The sequence below is a fragment of the Cavia porcellus genome, unplaced genomic scaffold (assembly GCF_034190915.1).
Source record: "Cavia porcellus strain 051 isolate PalLab524CR breed Dunkin Hartley unplaced genomic scaffold, mCavPor4.1 scaffold_26, whole genome shotgun sequence".
NCBI classification, from domain to species: Eukaryota; Metazoa; Chordata; class Mammalia; order Rodentia; family Caviidae; genus Cavia; species Cavia porcellus.
The window spans coordinates 55,217,211-55,234,762 of NW_026947509.1; the positions used below are offsets into that span (position 1 = coordinate 55,217,211).

A 17,552-nucleotide genomic window follows, 5' to 3' on the forward strand; every position below is an offset into this window, starting at 1 on the left:
GAGCTGAGATTCACATGTGGTTGTCAGGATAACTTTCAATCCCTTATACATTTCATTTAGTGCCCCTGTGACACCTTGAATGGATTAAAGGATCACAACCAGGAAGGTGACATCGGCGTAGGCTGTCCCTCTCACATTTCACCAGTTTCACATAACATGTCTGTCTTGCGTGTTTGTGTGCATCTTTTCACATTCGTAGCTTTGTCTGACACCAGCAGTTTTCTAAATGAAACAGTACAGGGCCAGGGCTGAAGCTGCATGGCAGAGCGCAGTGGAGTGAGCACGAGACCTGGAGTTTGGTGAGTATGTTGAGAAATGGTGACATGTGTTCGGACCCCGTGAGTCACTGAAGGAAGTTTCAGGAGTTACTTTTTTTTGTTGTTTGTGACAGAGTCTCACTGTAGTTGAGACGGGCCTTGAACTTGCTTATATAGCCTGGGTTGAACTCAAAATCTGGGCAGTCCTTCTGCCTCAGCCTCTCAAGTAATTTTGACTAGCAGCAGTATTTTCATCCATGCAACCGCAGAACATTGCTCTTGGATAATTTGGAGCTCACTGTGTTCACCTGCCAGTGATGGGAGTCAAAGTCCAGAAAAGTACTGTAAGTGGCAAAGCCACATAGTTTAGAAGATAGGAAGTGAGGGCGAAGGCCAGTAAATGTTTTTACAGTGGGAAATTCTAAGGAACAATCTCATTTCAAGATGCCTTGTCAAGATTAGGACTGTAGATCATCAGCTGAGGTTAATGATGTCACCCATGTGCCCTTTCTACCACTGGATCAACATTACCTAAACAACTATAGTTGCAGTCTTACTGGTTGGTCATAATTTTTGACCCACATTGTACCCACCTCATGATTTTGCTCTGTAAAACTCCCTTTGAGAGGTGGGCTGATTGGCAACCCTTTCAGGACCCCATCTGTCTTTCAGGAACTATTCCTATTCACCATTCCTTTTCCCTACTCTTGACCAAAAGAAAAAAATGCTTTGCTAGTGTTAAAAACCCATGCTGAAGCCAGGGATGGTGTTGCATACCAGTTATCCTAGTGCTCGGGAGGCTGAGGCAGGAGGATTTCAGGGAGTTCAAGGCCAACCTGAATTACATAGCAAGACCCTGTTTTAAAAAAAGAAGAAATGCTAATTTAAACCCTTCTTGACAGCATCCTTCTTTGTTTTGTTCTCAAATCCATTTTATTTCAAGGAGAAAAAAAAAACTCAAGACATGTCAATCAGGCAACAATGATAAACATATTGTACACTGTCGTTCCCAAATCATTCACCCAGGGGCTGGGGGATTTAGCTCAGCAGCATAAGTGCCTGCCTTGCAAGCAAGCAGTCGTGAGTTCGATCCCTGGTACTGATAAAGAGGAAAAAGACAAAAAAAAAAGTCACCCAAAGCACAAGACATCTGCTTTCAGTTGTCCAAACAATACCAGTTCTTCAGTGAACTCAGAGAAATCAGTAATACAACTATCTTAACTATTTCAGTAGTTATATGTGAAATAGTTACTTATATAAATATATACACGTTTCAGCTTCTCACACTAGTGATGCAGTACAATGTTTACAGATGTGTGTCTGATTTATTTTCACGTATGAATATGACCTCAAGTTGCATCCATTTACCTATAAGAGTTCAGTTTACCCTTTATGGCTGAGTAGTGCTCCACTGTATAAAAATATCACATCTTTTTTATCCCTCAGTTGATGGGCAGTTAGGTTTTCAAGATCTAGCTGTTACAAAGTGTGCTGCTATATATATGATGCACATGTATTGCTGTGGTATGGTCTTCTTAAGATTCCCAACTGAGTCCAATGGACCTCTAGTCCTAGTTTTCTGAGGAATCTCCACACTGATACGCACATTGGTTGCACTAGTCTGCACTCCCACCAACAGTGGAGGAGGGTTGCTTTTCCCTCACAGCCTCTCCAGCATTTGTTAATTGCTTGATTTGTTGGTAGTAGCCATTCTTTCTGGGATGAGGTGAAATCTCAGAGTTGTTTTAATTTACATTCGTTGAATGACCAGTGATGTTGAACATTTTTTTACGTATTTATTTGCTGTTTGTGTTTCTTCATCTTAGAAGTGTATTCATCACAGATGCCCATATTTGGTTTAGTTGTTTAAATCTGGGAGAACCGATTTTTTTTTTTTTTTTAGTTCTTTATTTGTCCTTTGTCTGAGGAACAGCTGCCAGAGATTTTCTCCCACGTTGTGGGTTGTCTCTTCACTTTGTGGTTTCTTGTGCTGTACAAATGTTTTTCAGTAGGGTGAGATCCCAGTTGTTGATTCTTTGTGATAGTTCTGTGCAGTCAGGGTTTTATTCATAAAGTCTTAGCCTACATCAGTATCTCCAAGAGTTTTACCTACTCTATCTTCCAGCAAACTTACTGTTTCTATTTTAATATTAAAATCTTTGATCCATTTTGAATTTAGCTTACTGTATGGAGAACGATGTGAGTCATTTTAATCTGCAGCATGTGTAGAGCCAGTTTTTTCAGCACCATTTATTAAAGAAGCTATCTTCCAGTAAATATGTTTTGCGCCTTTGTCAAGATAAGGTGGGTGAGTGTGTCTGAAGTTGTTTTTGCATCTTCTAATCTGTTCCATTGATCTTAGGGTCTGTTTTTTTGCCAGTACCACACTGTTTTTATCACAGCAGCTTTATAGTATAATTTCAAGTCAGAGATTGCTGTTTCGGTTATTTTGAGACAGGGTGTTGCTGTGTAGTTTAAGCTAATCTTGAATTTGCCATGTAGCTCAGACTAGACTCAAAATGATCCTCCTTTCTCAGTTTCTTGAGTGCTAGGATTACAGGCATGTGCCACCATGCCCACTTCCCTTTCACTTAACCTGTTTCCAGGACACACTTGTGTCCTGAACCTCATCTGGAGACCCTTCCCCTCTGTCAGCACAAATGAAGTCCCCTAGGACTGAGGGGAGAGGGGTCTCATGATAGAGCGTGGCACACCCGGAGCTGGGCAGGTGGAAGTGGTCTGATCTGCTAACCTGATCAAGTGCCTGGAGCTGTAGATGTCTTTATGCTGGAGCCAGGCAAGTATGTGGCAAGGTTTTGAAGAACTTCCATTCAGGTGTAGGTTCTGCTACCTAAGAGATCAGAAAATCTCCTAATCTGAGCCCCAAATAGTCTCACCTTTAATTGGACTAATGCCACATACCCCATAAGCTTTTCACAGGAAAAAACAGGTAAACACCTGTAAACACCTGTCACATCTTAGGCATCTGTCATAAAACTCTTTTGCCACTGAGCTGTGCCCTCCACCCTTATCATTGTAACTTCTAGTGCCATTAAACCTTGGTTCCCTTTTGTCAGTGAAGGAGCTCGGAAGTGACGAGACACAGAGGAGCGAGTTCCACTGTAAGGCAAGCCTCATTCTGTCTTGGGATTTTCCAGGCTTTCCCCACGACATTGCACTTTTCCCACGTCAGTGACTGACCCTTAGTGCAGAGGGCAGGGATGAAGCTGGTGCACAGGTTGGGAATCTCCATGTCTGGACAAGGTAGGACCTGGGCAAGCTATGAACAGGGAGCTTGTGAGGAAAGGAATCGAGATTACAGCAGGAAGTGAAACGGGGTGAAACCAGGAAAGGAAACAGCCCAGCTGCTGCATCTGGCTTCTTGTGGAAGCTGATAACGTGACAGTTGCCATTCTGTTGCCTTCGATCAAGGACCATCCTTATTGTACCCTTGACCAAACACCTGCTTCCGTGTGTACTCTAGCTGGGTGACCTGGTGGCAAATTGTAGTTCAGGCAGTGCTGCCCCCTTCTCGGGGTTACCAAAAACACTACAGTTTCTGTGGCTCCGGGAGCTGGTATCTGACCCAGCCAGCAGCCCAGATGTGGGCCATCTCACCCCCTCTTTAGGCGATACAGGAAATCAAACCCAAGGCCTCACACAGGCTAGGTTAGTGCTGTATGGCTGCGCTACCACGTTTGGCCCATGCTGGCCATTTGAGCCTAACAAAAACAGGGTCTCTTTTGCCCAGGGGTGAAAAGAGCCAGCAGGCAGGGAAGCTACTCAGTGTCCAGGAAGCCCCGCCTCGCAGTCTTCTGCACCGATGAGAATGAGTGATGCCCACCTAGGCCCAGGCTTTGGGGGCCATCGGAGAAGCTCAGATTCCCACAAGACTGGAGGCGCCAAAGGGCCAGAGTCTGGATTGGTCACCACGACGCATGATCTCCATCAAGAGGGAGAGGGCCAGGACAGGCAGTCACATAGTGTCTGGGGATTTGCACCGGAGCCCTCCGGGTGAAAGGCCGAAGGCTGGGGATGAGTCAGCCCAGGGCTTGGTAGGGATGCAGACAGGAAGCAGGGCTGATCGGGGAGAGCACCCAGCTCCTGGCTCCTACCCACTCTCTCCTCCGCCTGCCCTGCCCTGCCGATGCCACACACAGTGTTTAGACAGTAGCAGTGAGGAAACGCAGACATCCTGCATCCCTTGGGGAGGAGGCCAGCGCTGGGAACAGAAGGCAGTCTGTTTACTCCTGGCAGTCTGCTATCCAAGGGGTCCTGTACCCACTTCTGTCCAGACCCCAAGTTGAACTTTCCCAGAGCCTCTGACTTGGTTTGGTTTTGATTTTGTTTATGGCAGTGCTTAAGACTGAACCCAGGAGTCTGCCACTGAGCTCTGTATACCCCCATCCCTTTTTGGTTTTTTATTTTGAGCCATGGTGTCACCAAGTTGCCCAGGCTGGCCTCAAACTTGTAATCCTCCTGCCTCAGCCTCCCTAATAGCTGGGATTACATGTGGGCCAACACACCTAGCTTAGAGTCTATAACTTCTGCCCAGCCAGCCCGGATGGCCCAAGTCTTGAGGGCTGAGGCTGGCTCCCTAGAGAATGGGTTTGAGGCTGGCACTTTCCTCTTTCCCCTCTCTGTCCCAACCAAAGTCCCACCTCTTCAGGACCCCAGACAGCTGGCAGGGCTGGCAGAGCCACTCAAGCAAGCAGTCCTTGGGGCCCGGGTCTCCTCGAGAGCACAGATGCTCCTTTGCCCTGTGCTTTTCAGTGGGGAGGTTGTTTGTTCCTCACGTCTCACCACCAGCGCTGTGGTTTTAGACTGCTTCTTGCCATTTCAGCCTTGAGTGTGTCTGATTTCCTGTTCCTCTCAGCCCAAAGTTATTCTTGACACAAAGTGGAAACCCAGCCACCACACCTCTTGGTTTCTGTGCCTTAAAGTTGCCGGTCTCTCTTGCTGTCCTTAGTTTCCTGGGTTTCCCGGTGGGCGGCACAGAAGTGTCACCACTTTGCATTTCATAGGCTCCCTGTGCACCTTAGTGGAGTTCTTGCAGAGGGGACAGGTATAGAGGACAGAAATCCTCATAGTGTTAGTGACAGTGACAGCAGCTAACTCAGGGCCTGGGTGCCAAGTGCCCGTCCACTCAGTGTACGTCAGTCACTTGAGCTGGGTGCAACGGAGCCCCACCATGACTTGAGGAAAGTCAGGCATGTGAGGTTTAGAAATCATCATGTTCACGCAGCTGTGAAAAATCACAGGTGGGATCGCAGCGCTCATTCCCACCCTGGCTCATGCAGGGAGGACAGCAGTCACTGTTGAGGTGACCCCCACATCGAGTGCCAAGCACTGGGGTACAGGTGGTCACTGGTGTCACTCCATAAGCATCCCCACAGCACTCCTAAGAGCTTGTCCCTCTTGCTCCCCCATGGGGGAAAAGCAGGTCCAGTGGTAGCTTGCCTACAGTCACATTGTTAGAGCCACATGGGCCGTATATGCAATCCAGAACTTGACTCAGTAATGGAGAAAAACGCCAGATGCCCCCCATTCTGGAAGGTGAGGCTCGATTTAAGAGCTGAAGTGCCCATTGGGAGATGGAGGGGGACGTGGAGATTCTCAAGCCCCAGGCACCCAGTCGCTGCCAAGATCTCAAACGAGCACACGCTACCCTTTGGCACAAGCTGGCGTGCAGTCCCGGCACTCTGAGTTTAAAAGGCCAATAAAACAGAGATGTATCTGAGGAGGTGGGGCAGGCCATGGAGTCAATCATTATTAACTGGAGTGCATCTCCCAGATTAGCTGGGCAGTGGCAGCAGATGAGTGCTCCTAGCTGGGGAGGCTGCCATCTACGGAAGGAAGCCACTGCCTGGGTGGCGCGGCTTAGCTGATGGCTGAGGAGGGGTCACTAGTACAGGACGGGGAGGAGCCGTGGGGGCCAGAGGGGTGGCCTCTTGCTGGCTGTGGTTCACACGTGTGCCAAGTCCCACCCCTGGGGGCGGGGCCAAGGCTGAGTCTGGCCAGCATCAGCAGCTCCCTCCTTCCCTCCCAGAACCCAGGTTGGGACAGAGCAGGGCAGGCAAGCCAGGACCCTCTTGTCCCAGGGAAGCACTTGCCAGCTGGGGCGACAGACATGGTCTGAAGCCCTGCAAGGCTGGAGGCTGCAACTTTGACACTCAGGGTGGCGAGGGACACCTGTCCTCCACAGCCATGTAAGTAGCTACCCCCTTCTTGCTTCTCCCCAGCCCAGATCCTGAGGAGGCCACTGCACTGGCCCAAGTCACCAGGCCCTCCACTATGACATGTGAAATAGCCCAGTCCCCACTGGGACATGGCGCATGGGAGCTGATCCTTTTCTTGTTCCTGGGGGTGCCCATGGCTCATTTGAAAGGAAACCTGGGAGTTCATCCCAGGCCAGGTTTGGGGTAACACCAAGTCTCATGGGGTTTAATAAAGTTGATGGTGCTGGGAGGAAGGGGAACAGAAACTGGGAGGCCACTTGAAAGGTTAAGATGTCCTAAGTCAATGAGACAGAGGAAGAGGGAACTGGCTGAGGGGAGGGGAAATGGGCACAGTGGAGCCACAGGGAGGGAAGGGGGCAGCTCCCTGTACACAGGGTGGCCCTGCGGCTGGTCCTCCAATCCCAAGGCAGGGGCAGTGAGGGGAGAGGGGAGGAAGCCCTTCCTTATTGACTCTGATCCTAGCAACTGCAGCTGCTCCCCTATTGACAGAGGCAGGAGCTCCCACAGGACCAGGACCCCTGCCCTGCCCCTTCATGTGGCCATGCAGTGAGCAGGGTGTCCAGTGGAGAAGGGGCTGGGACAGATCAGAGCCGCAAGGTCAGACCCTACCCACCAGCTCCTGGTCCCTGTCCTCTGACCCTGCCTCAGCTCCCAGAGGCCGGGGGTCCCCTTCTGGCAGCTGGAACCCCCACCACCTTCCCTGCAGAGCAATCCACCACTGCCCCTCCCCTCCTGTTCCCAGGAAGGGCCTGTTGCTAGTGTGGAACAGACGAGTCAAGTTTATGGGCTGGAAGTCCTACCCAGAGGCTGCTCACTGAGCTGTGACAGGCTGTGGCGGGCACAGGGAGGGCACCTTGTGCCCCAGATTTGGGGGACCACACGACATCAGCCAAACCCCATCCTCTCGGCTCAGTCATCCTCTCTGCCCAGTCATCCTCTCTGCCTCAGCAGATGGGGCAGGAATGCCGTGGGTGGGTCCGCCTTTCAGTCTAAACAGAGGCAAAGCCCAGCGGCCTGCCTGTGGGGACCCTGGCGAACTGTCTGAGTGCAGCCACTGCTCAGCTGCCATACAGGGCATGCCTGTTCCCACACAGGCCAAGGCCCACGGTCCGAAGGCCTCCCCGATTCACACACAGCCCTATTCTAACCAACCACCCTCCTCTATCCAGGCCTGCCAGCTGCCACTGCCATGCTCTCTCATGCCAAGGCCCATGATGACACCCAACAGCACCGGGGAGGTGCCTGGCCCCATTTTCCCAGGGGCCTTGGGGCTCTCCCTGGCCCTGGCCAGCCTCATCGTTGCAGCCAATCTGCTCCTGGGCCTGGGCATCGCCTGGGACCGCCACCTGCGCAGCCCACCTGCCGGCTGCTTCTTCCTGAGCCTGTTGCTGGCCGGGCTGCTCACTGGGTTGGCACTGCCCATGCTGCCAGGGCTATGGAGCCGGAAACGCCGGGCCTACTGGCCCTGCCTCCTCCTCTACTTGACCCCCAACTTCACCTTCCTCTCTCTGCTCGCCAACCTGCTACTGGTGCACGGGGAGCGTTACGTGGCAGTGCTGCGGCCGCTCCGGCCCCGAGGGAGCACCCGGCTGGCCCTGCTCCTCACCTGGATGGCCCCCATGCTCTTTGCCAGCCTGCCTGCCTTGGGTTGGAACCGCTGGAGCCCTGGTGCCAACTGCAGCTCCCAGACTGTCTTCCCAGCCCCCTACCTCTACCTTGAAGTCTACGGACTCCTGCTGCCTGCCGTGGGGGCTGCTGCCCTCCTCTCTATCCGAGTGCTAGCCACGGCCCGCCGCCAGCTACAGGACATCCGCCGGCTCGAGCAGGCAGTGTGCCGCAATGCACCCTCCACCTTGACCCGGACCCTCACCTGGCGGCAGGCCAGGGCCCAGGCTGGGGCCACGCTGCTCTTCGGGCTGTGCTGGGGGCCCTATGTAGCCACCTTGCTCCTGTCAGTCCAGGCTTATGAGAAGCACCCACCCCTGGAGCCTGGAACTCTGCTCTTCTTATTCTCATTGGGCAGTGCCAGCGCAGCGGCCGTGCCTGTAGCCATGGGCTTGGGTGACCAGCGCTACACAGCACCCTGGAGGGCGGCCACCCAAAGGTGGCTGCGGGTGCTGAGGGGAAGACGTTCGAGGGACAGTCGCAGCCCCAGCACTGCCTACCACACCAGCAACCAAAGCAGCGTTGATCTGGACTTGAACTAGCAGAGGGGCAGAAGCTTCCCTGGTCTTGGCCTCCAGGCGCCTTCCCCAGGTCCCCACCTCTGGAGCAGAAACTCCCCCCCACTGCACCTCACCCAAGGGTCGTAAAACTTCTCTGGGCCTTTAAAGGGTAGGTTCTCAGAGAGCCCAAGGCTGCGAGGGACCATCCGCCTCAGCAGGCCGGCAGCTGGCAGGGTGAACAAACCACCAGGCGGAGGGCAGCTCTCGAACCTTGACCCTGGAGTGGGACCTGGGAGCCTCAGTCCGCGTGGCCTTCACTAGTTCCTCTTCCGTCCACAAAATCCACAGACACTGCCTCTGGGAAGTATATTTTATTTACATTTTTAAAATCTGTAACTAGTATCTCTTCCTCCTTTCCATCCCCAGAGACTTGGGAAGGGAAAGAACGGGAACCTCAAAGACCTACTCCCCACATACAAATATTTACCCCATGGCTCACACCAGCAAGTGAAGGAGAAGAGTTGCCCTCCCTGGAAGGCCCCGGGCCGGGCGAGGGGACAGAGGGCTGCAGGGTGGGTCTAACGAGGAGAAAGGGACAGAGGGCGCGTCAGCGGAGAGGGAGAGTAGTCCGAGTCCCCTCCCCTCCTCTACTCCTGTACCCTGTGCCCCCTGTGCCCCGGCTGGCCGGGGTGGGGGTGGGGATGACACAGTTCCTCCTTCATCCCCTCCACCCCAGACACCAAGCCTGACACTGCAGCCACTAACGGTCGGGTCTCTGAACACAAAATACTTTTGCTTTGTGGTCGCCTGAGGTGGTCACCACCAGAGAGGCATCTCTGTGGACAGAAAGCACAGGGAAGAAGGGAGTGAGGCAGCTGGGGCCCAGGCCAAACCCCACTACCGTGGGGCCCAAGGAGGCTCCTCTGGCATACCCGCACCCCAGGTCCCCAGTGCCAAGCAACGCGGTTACATCTGTGCAACCCGCACGAAGCAGCAGAGCTGAAGGGGTCAAAGGAGCTTCCATCTCCCACACGCCATGGCCGAGACGTGAGACCTGGGGTCACTGCCCACCACTGGACGGAGCTGGCTCACAGGAGTGGCTACTCAGGCTTCCAAGCACGCCCACCTCCTAGACTAGAACCAGGCCTTGGGTCTCCACTTGCCTAAGGACCCCCCAGAGCCCCATGCTACTCCGCTTTCCAAATGCACGAGATCCCAGCCCTGCCCGCTACACTCACTTGCTGAGGGCGAAGTCCAGGATCTCGGCAGTGTGGCCCCGGTAGTCAGTGAGCAGGCGGCCAGTCCGGGCATCCCAGAGGCGCACGATGCCATCCAGGCTGCAGGTGTAAACCACGGCAGTGCCGGCCTCCCACAGCAGCTGCACAATGCCCGACTGCGCAGAGGACGACAGAGGCAGGGCAGAGCTCAGTGGCGGGAGAAGACCTCTGCTCCCAGTGCTCAGGGAGGGACAAAGGGAGTGAAGGTCATGGTGAAGGACCATGGGCAGGTCTGGGTTTCCCTATGGCCACAAAACACGGCCCCCTACCTGGTGCTGACACTGGTGCCTGAGGGTCTGCGTAGACAGGTCATAGATGGCCAGGGTTCCATCCAGGTAACCAACAGCTGCCAAAGGCATCCTGAGCAGCAAAGAGCACCAGGATAGTGCCTGAGACCCTGGTGCGCGTGCCTCCTGCCTCTTGGCTCCCCTAGCCCAAGAGCCCAGGACCCCCCACAAGCCTCCCTCTCCCAGGTCCTTCAGGTCTCCAGGCCCAGGCCCTGGCTCCCACTCACACGCTGCAGAAGCCCAAGGACTCCACCGAGTTGGACTCACTCTCCTCCCCTTCTCCCAGGTTGGGCTGGGAGGCCACGGTCTCTGGTCTAAACACACCTACCACCTGTCAGCAAGGGGATGGGACACAGGCCAGATTCTCAGTGCCCCGCAGAGCAAACGCAGTAGGAGTGAATGAAGAGGGCCAAAGACTCGGGAAAGCAGAGGCCCCCCACGGGGCTCTGGGCCCACTCACCTTGCCGGTGGTTGCGCTGACCAGCTTGGCCTGACAGTCCACGGAGCCAGTCAGGATCAGACTGCCATCCTGATTGGTAGCGACACAGGTCAGAGGGCCTTGGTGACCCTCGGTCCCTGCAATGAAGCAGAGGAACAGGTCAGGCATGGAACCCAGCCCCTTATCATGCACCTCTCCCATAGATCCCCTCCTCTGATACCTTTCAGTACATGGATGGGGTTTCCCTGCTTCAGGTCCCAAATCCTGATGGTGCCATCCTCGTAGCCCACCACAGCTCTCTTCCCTAAAAGGCCAGGGAAGATGGAGGGGGAGTCAAACCTCAAGCAAGGGCATGGGAGGGAGGGGAGGAGAGGAAGAAAGGTACAGACACTGCCCAGGAACCACAGCTGCAGGTTGTGAATCCCTAAGCAGGCCGAGTCTGCCAGTCGGGGCCAGGAGGAGCTGAGGGAGTGCCAGTCTGCCTCTGTACCCAGTAAGGGACAGTCAACAGCTGCACTCACCATCAGGGAGGACACGGCCACAGGTGGCTGGGCAGTTGGGGCCCTGGAAGGTCTTGCAGTCACCATTTGGAACCTTCCACATCCAGGTGTTGCCGTCAGCTGTGCCCGCCAGGAGGACAGGTGCCCGAGGGTGCCATTCCATCCACTGGGCAGAGAGGAGGGGTCAGCAGGGAGGCCTGTCACTTTTCCCACCTAGCAGCCTCCCCATAACCCCCAATAGGGGCAGATCTGCTGCTGTACCTTGGGGAACACTGGTGCAATGGAGGTAGGACTGGCCCCCTGAAGCTCTCATCCCTACCTGAGGTTGTGCAGAGTTCAACCCCACTCTGAGAATCTTACCTCCAGGTCTCCTGCTTCAAAAGACCAGATCTCTTCCTTGGTGTCCACCTGCCACACCTTCAAGAGACCACTCATGTCCCCTGTGGCCACCAGGGTGGAATCGTGGCTGAAACCAGCACAAGTCACAGAGTCTTTATGGCCTGCAAAGAAAACATAAGTTACCTAGTGTTGGGGACACATGATCCAGCCCAAGGTACCTGGACCCCTAGGAGGTCCCCATGGTGACTGCAAGACCTTTTTCCTAGGGAAAGAAAGGCAAGTGAGTCACAGCAGGACAGGTGACCAAATTCTCTGCATCTCTGAGAACCAACAAGAGCTACACAGCTCCCCAAGATAGAACTGCTTCTAGTCCCGACTCAAGCAAGCCCAGCCTCCTATGCCTCAGCCATTCCTGTCTCGCTGCCCCGAACCTCTGCCTGAAAGAACCGCACTTCCTTCTGCTCACTTTCCCCTGCACCAGTGACATCACCTCTCAGCCCTTTCCTAGACTCCCTCTAGGAATTGTGCCTGTCTCTGTACCTAAACAGGCATTATTCTTTGTGTTCCAGGGGCCCATGCCAGAGCTGGCACTAAACAGAGGTCAGCATCGGGCTGTCGGAAGGATGCTCAACCACACAGGCCTCCCCCTTCGATCTCCAAAGCTACATGAAACCCCCACCCAGGCCACACTTACCTGCACACTCAAAGAGCAGCTCCCCGTCGCTGAGCCTCCACACAAAAGCTTTGTCATCTTCACCCCCTGTCACTGCCAACGTGTTGGTCTTGGGGTCCAGGCTCACACAGAACACAGATGCTGTCCCAAGACATAGGGTGAGTTCTATCCTTTCAGGACTCTCAGGAAGCCCACCTCTTTCACTCCAAACAATGCCTTCCCTCCAGAAAGAGAAGGATACACCCAAGTTCTATGTTTTAAGCCTGAGGCTGTTGGTGAAATCCTTCCTCAAGCCTGAGCTCCGGGTCCTTTCCCAGGCAGATCCCTTATTGTTCTTGTCCCCAGCTCCCTCACACATACGAGGTGAACACTTTTACAGGGCTTGCAGTTGTCCCTACAAGGTGCCACCAGGCTGCACCACAAGGAGAGCTTCTGGTGAGATTATAGAAAGTATACTCAAAATGTATATATACTTAAGTACTTGGTTTTGGTTCTGATTTTGTAGACTGAACCCAGCGCCTTCACACTGAGCTACATCCCTGGTGTATTTCTACATTTTATCTTTAGACAGGGTTTTGATAAGTTGCCCAAGCTGGACTCAAACTTTCAGTCCTCCTGCCTCAGCCTCACTCTTACAGGTATGTGTCACAATGCTTGGCCAAAAAAGTATATTTTTTAAAAAACTACAAATTACCTCTAATTTCCCTTCAGTTGACTTTAACTTTCATCAAACATAATTAAAAAAAAAAAAAAAGACCCAGAATGGTTTATAAAGGTAGTGACGTGCTAAGAGGCAGTGAACTCCTGACTCAACTGACTCCGATACCATTTGACTACACCAGGAGCTTGCAGAACAAGGCCAGCAGCTTTCCCGTCTGCAGATGGCAAAAGTGCCATGCTCAAATGCCCACCTGATGCGAGTTAAAGCGTTCACCTCAGAGGCCTACCTGAGTGCAATGCAAAGGTGACCTCGCTGTCATCGGGGCCCTCCATGCTGCCGACCACCCCTTCTTGGGGTTCCAGAACCCAACCCTCCTCATTGCCCTCTTCCTCTTCTTCCTCTTCCTCAAAGTCCACATCTTCCATCTCCTGGGCCAGATCATCTGCTTTGGGAAAGGTGTTAAAAGGTGGGGCTCGGGAGGCATGAGGGTTGGGGAGGTCTTGCAGCCAGAAGCTGAGGCGAGGTCGGACAGATGGGGCGTAACGGGAGCACGAAGGGCAGGACAGTGTATGCGTGGGGGGCAGGATGGGAGACGAGGTCTCAAGACCTGGCGTTGGCCGGGTCCGTGTGGGAAGGGAGGGCCGAGGGCATGACGGGAAGGGGGTGTGTGAGGGGAAGGGCCAGGGGAGGCGTCAGGGAACCCCCACCCTGCCGGGCCTCAGAACTAACGTGGGGGTGGGCTGGGGGCAGGGAGAGGGATGTCGGCAGGCGTGACCGGTGGGGTGTAGTTGGGAGGGGGAGACGCAGGGGTCAGAGGCCAGGGGTGAGCGCCTCCTGGCCCCTGGCCTGTGCACCGGCAGTTCTCACCAGGGTCTGGCGGGCCGGGATCCAGTTCTACCACCTCGATAATTTCTTCATCACCATGGAAGCTTAGGGTCTCCAGCGGGGGGGTGTCAGCGGCGGCCCCGCTGTCCGATTCGGACTCCATGCGGCGCAAGCGGCCGATCCACTTCTCTGGGCCCAAACGCCTCCCAGAGTCAGCTCTGCGCGACGACGCGGAACTCGAGTCCCTCCTCCCGGGAGGAAGTAGGCGTAGGCAATTCCCCGGCAGGAAGAGCGACGGCCACTCGACCAATAGCAACGGGAGTTGTCTAGCTGGAGCACCAATCACAGGCTAGAGTTGGGAGACGGGGCTAGCGCGTGTCGGGGAGAGCCCAAACTCCGCCGGCCCAACTCCGCCCCTAACAAGAGGGAAACAAGCGAGCGTGCGCGCCTCCCGGGTCTCCTGGGAAGAGTAGTTCTCCTGGGCCTAATCCCGCATGCTTCTGGGAGATGTAGTTTCTGGTCTGTAGGCAGGGCGGAAGGAGCGGGGGAGGCCCCTTACGCAAACTACAATTCCCGGCGGGGAGCGCGATGAAGGGGGGCGGGATCTGAACATGGCGGCGGTGGTAGCTGCTACGGCGCTGAAGGGCCGGGGGGCGAGAAATGCCCGCGTCCTCCGGGGTAAGGAGAGGGACCCCGGGGAGGGTAAAATTGCAGGAGATCCTTTGTCTATCACATTGCCCGGCTGTTTCAGGAAGTCAGGGCTGCCAGTTCCTCCCCACACCTCTCTTCATAATCTTTAAAGAGTCTGGGGGTGAAAGATGCTCAGTAGAGGTCACCCCGTTCATTTGTCTGCGTTCGGCTTACACGACACTTCAGGGGTTCTGTAGCAAACGAGAGGCCTGAGACAGTCTTTAGACTCCCGCGCTCCAGGTGTTTTACACTCACCGCAGTGCAGAGGGAAGAGCCCATAGCTTCTGGAGGCTTGGATTCTAGCCCTGGGTCATAAACAGTCTGACCTTGGGCGAAGCTGTTCGTCTCTCAGCGCTTCAGTTTCCTCTTCTATAACAAGAGGGAATGGAGGAGACTGCCTTTAAGCTTCTTCCCCCTGCCAAAATTCTGTAGTTTTAAAAACCTTCCCCGGATTTCCTTCGTACGCCTTGTATGAGTCCCTCTGCAGTCCTTCTCATCCTGTCGTCTGAAACGAAGAACAGCGAAGCTCGCTCTCCTGGAACCAGGTTGATGAGCCCACAGTGACGTGGAAGTGGCATCCAAAGGTGTCACCTCGATGGCGATTTTCCCATTTCCCTATGGATTCTCCTAGCACTTGTTACCCCAAACTGCAATAACTCCCTTTCCTTATATCTCAGCTGCTCCTCCCCAACCCTTAAACCTCCTACCGACTTTTTCATCTCCCGTGCTGACCTTCCTTACCTTCATCCACAGGGATCCTCTCGGGAGCCACAGCTAACAAGGCCTCTCAGAACAGGACCAGAGCTCTGCAAAGCCACAGCTCCCAAGAAGGCAAGGAGGAACCTGAGCCCCTATCTCCTGAGCTGGAGTACATTCCTAGAAAGAGGGGGCGGAACCCCATGAAAGCTGTGGGACTAGCCTGGTGAGTTGTAACTATCTTTTTCTCCACCAATACCAGTACACCCAGAAGTGGGCAGGACTCTTGAATTTCTCGAAGTTTCACCGGATGAGCTGAATCCAAGGTTGTGCAAACAGTATTGCTGGGTTCAAGGAATGAAATCTCAGGAGTGGAGAAGGGGAGGTCAAAAAAATGAATTGGGGGGACTGGGGATTTAGCTCAGCAGCATAAGCGCCTGCCTTGCAAGCAGGCAGTCATGAGTTCGATCCCCGGTACTGATAAAAAGACCAAAAAAAAAAATGAATTGGGGAGACTGGGTTTTTTGTTGGGTGAGCTGATCTGGTCTGATTTCTGTTTGGGTCCCTGGCTTCATCTTCCCTCTTGAGAGCTTAGAGTGAGGACCAAATCCCAGTAATTAGCTAACTGAGATCATGTGAAGTTATATTAGTTGTGTAGTAGCTAGAAATTGTTTCATATGTTGTTCTTTGGTTCTGGTTCTGGCCTTAGTACATATTATTGGTCAATATTAAAGGAAAAGGAGGCAGTACTTTACCATGTACAGTAATATTTTAGGCCTTCTGAGACAAATACTACACCCACCCACCCATGGAGAAGGGAAGTGAGACTCAGGTGGAATTCACAGTGGGTCTTCTGATTGTGCTCTTTCTGCCACAGCAAGGCAACCCCTGCTAACAGTTACTCAGATTAAGAGGAAGAAGCCAGACACAGTCATGCATGCCCATAATCCCAGCACTCCAGAGACTGAAGCAAGAGGATCATGAGTCTGGGAGGGGATATGGAGCAATATAGATAAACTTTTTCTCTGACTCGCAGAAGAAAAGAGGCTGGTCTGCCTGAAGAATCATGCACAGGCTACACTGGGCCTTTTGGGCCATACCTAAGAGTTTGAACTTAGCCAGGAAGGGATGGATGGAGAGCTGTTATGGGTCCTTAAGCAGGACAGTAACAGGATCTGCTTTGCCCAAGTCCCTCCCAGCACGGAGGACTAGTAGATAAAAGGTGTCCCAACATTTGCACAATTGGCAAAGCTAGAATGACTCCCCCAAGCTCCTCTGGCTCTAGCCCAGCCCTTTCCCAAACCCCATGCACATCTCCCACCCCTAGGGCCATCGGCTTCCCCTGTGGTATCCTCCTCTTCATCCTCACCAAGCGGGAAGTGGACAAGGACCGTTTGAAGCAGATGAAGGCTCGGCAGAACATGCGGGCATCCAACACGGGCGAGTATGAGAGCCAGAGGTTCAGGGCCTCCTCCCAACATGCCCCATCCACCAAAGTTGAGTCCGGGGAGCAGGCCTGAGGAGCATTGCCACCTCTGCTAGACTGCTTTTTAACTGAAGTCCTCCGGTTTGGCCATTATAGTCCTTGCCTCTGAGAACCACCAGAGGGCGCCTGAAGCCCAGGCTGCTGCCAGCTCCTGCCCCTCCCACACAGAAGAGTCTGCCCTGAGCAAATAAAGTTATTGAGTGTTTGGGAAGGAAACAGATCAGGGTTTCTAAGTCTCTGGGGAGGGGAGGAGCAGTGGGTGGTGCCGGTTACTCACTCTTGCTCCATCCCACAAAAGAGCAGTGTTTCTGGCAGGACGGTGGGGCAACTGCAGATCTGTGTTCAACAAGCTTAGGCTGGACCTGGGGGACCAAGCCCTCAGAGCTGCTGCTCAGGAGGGTGGGGTTCCAGTCAGCCTTGAAACAAGTAATGGAATCAAAAGGCAGCATTCAGGATGTGGCAGCAAACACACTTACAGCTGGGTCCAAATGATTCCACCTCCTCAGGCCTCAGGTTCCTCATTCATAAATGACTGAACTAATGATTTCTGAGATTGTGAATTTGTGGTCTATGCCCTCCTCCACTGGCAAAATTGTATGTGTATATACAGCCCTCCCCCCCACCCCTTGAATCAGGGGTTGAACCAGGGCCTTCACCTTGAGCTACATTCCCTACATTCCCAGCTTTTTAAAAAAAATTCTGAGACAAGTTTCTGTAAGTCACCAGGTTGCCCCGATGACTTGTGATCCTCTTGCTTCGGCTCCTGAGTCACTGGAACCTCAGGGGGGGTGTGTCCCCACCCCCAGCTATACATGCACCTTCACAGGGAAGGGGGGGACAAGCTCTCCTGAGCTTTTGTAGAGGGTCCACAGCACGAAAGTGGTCAGGCACTGTGGCTCTGGTGAGGTCGCCTCTGAATCCTTCCCCAGCCAAGTGTCAACCTTCAGCAGCTTGTTGCATCCATCACTGAGAAAAGGTGCGATCAAGTACATGAGGTTACCCCAGAACAGGTGTGAGA

At 53.7% G+C, this 17,552-nt stretch overlaps 3 protein-coding genes across 6 annotated transcripts in view; 2 read left to right on the top strand and 1 right to left on the bottom strand.

Moving 5' to 3' along the window:
* Positions 1-6,194: 6,194 nt before the first annotated feature.
* Positions 6,195-9,050, top strand: Gpbar1 (G protein-coupled bile acid receptor 1). The gene is made up of 2 exons (XM_013160085.3): positions 6,195-6,466; positions 7,666-9,050. Exon 2 carries the CDS (start codon positions 7,696-7,698, stop codon positions 8,701-8,703), a length of 1,008 nt encoding a protein of 335 aa, XP_013015539.1. The 5' UTR covers positions 6,195-6,466; positions 7,666-7,695; the 3' UTR covers positions 8,704-9,050.
* Aamp (angio associated migratory cell protein) lies at positions 9,018-13,917 on the bottom strand. Of its 3 annotated transcripts, none has more exons than XM_005000005.4 (11): positions 13,705-13,916; positions 13,124-13,282; positions 12,198-12,317; positions 11,525-11,664; positions 11,186-11,330; positions 10,885-10,968; positions 10,686-10,801; positions 10,453-10,556; positions 10,208-10,298; positions 9,900-10,054; positions 9,018-9,497 (listed from the first exon to the last, which is right to left on the bottom strand). In XM_005000005.4, the coding sequence occupies exons 1-11, from the start codon at positions 13,823-13,825 to the stop codon at positions 9,422-9,424; spliced, it is 1,311 nt and encodes a 436-aa protein (XP_005000062.1). In that variant the 5' UTR covers positions 13,826-13,916; the 3' UTR covers positions 9,018-9,421. The 3 variants fall into 3 exon arrangements, with proteins under 3 accessions (XP_005000062.1, XP_003462115.1, XP_023415875.1); XM_003462067.5 differs by having other exon boundaries at positions 13,124-13,279; positions 13,705-13,914; XM_023560107.2 differs by having other exon boundaries at positions 9,452-9,795; positions 13,705-13,917.
* Positions 13,918-14,064: 147 nt separating this feature from the next.
* Pnkd (PNKD metallo-beta-lactamase domain containing) overlaps positions 14,065-17,552 on the top strand; it is a 73,022-nt gene continuing 69,534 nt past the window's right edge. Inside the window, exons 1-3 of one of the 2 annotated variants that reach the window (XM_005000003.4) lie at positions 14,170-14,340; positions 15,106-15,274; positions 16,376-16,750. In XM_005000003.4, the coding sequence (XP_005000060.1) occupies positions 14,274-14,340; positions 15,106-15,274; positions 16,376-16,568 (429 nt within the window). In that variant the 5' untranslated portion in view covers positions 14,170-14,273 and the 3' untranslated portion in view covers positions 16,569-16,750. Of the gene's footprint in view, positions 14,341-15,105; positions 15,275-16,375; positions 16,751-17,552 lie in introns of those variants that run through there. The other variant, XM_003462065.5, reaches the window with a different exon arrangement.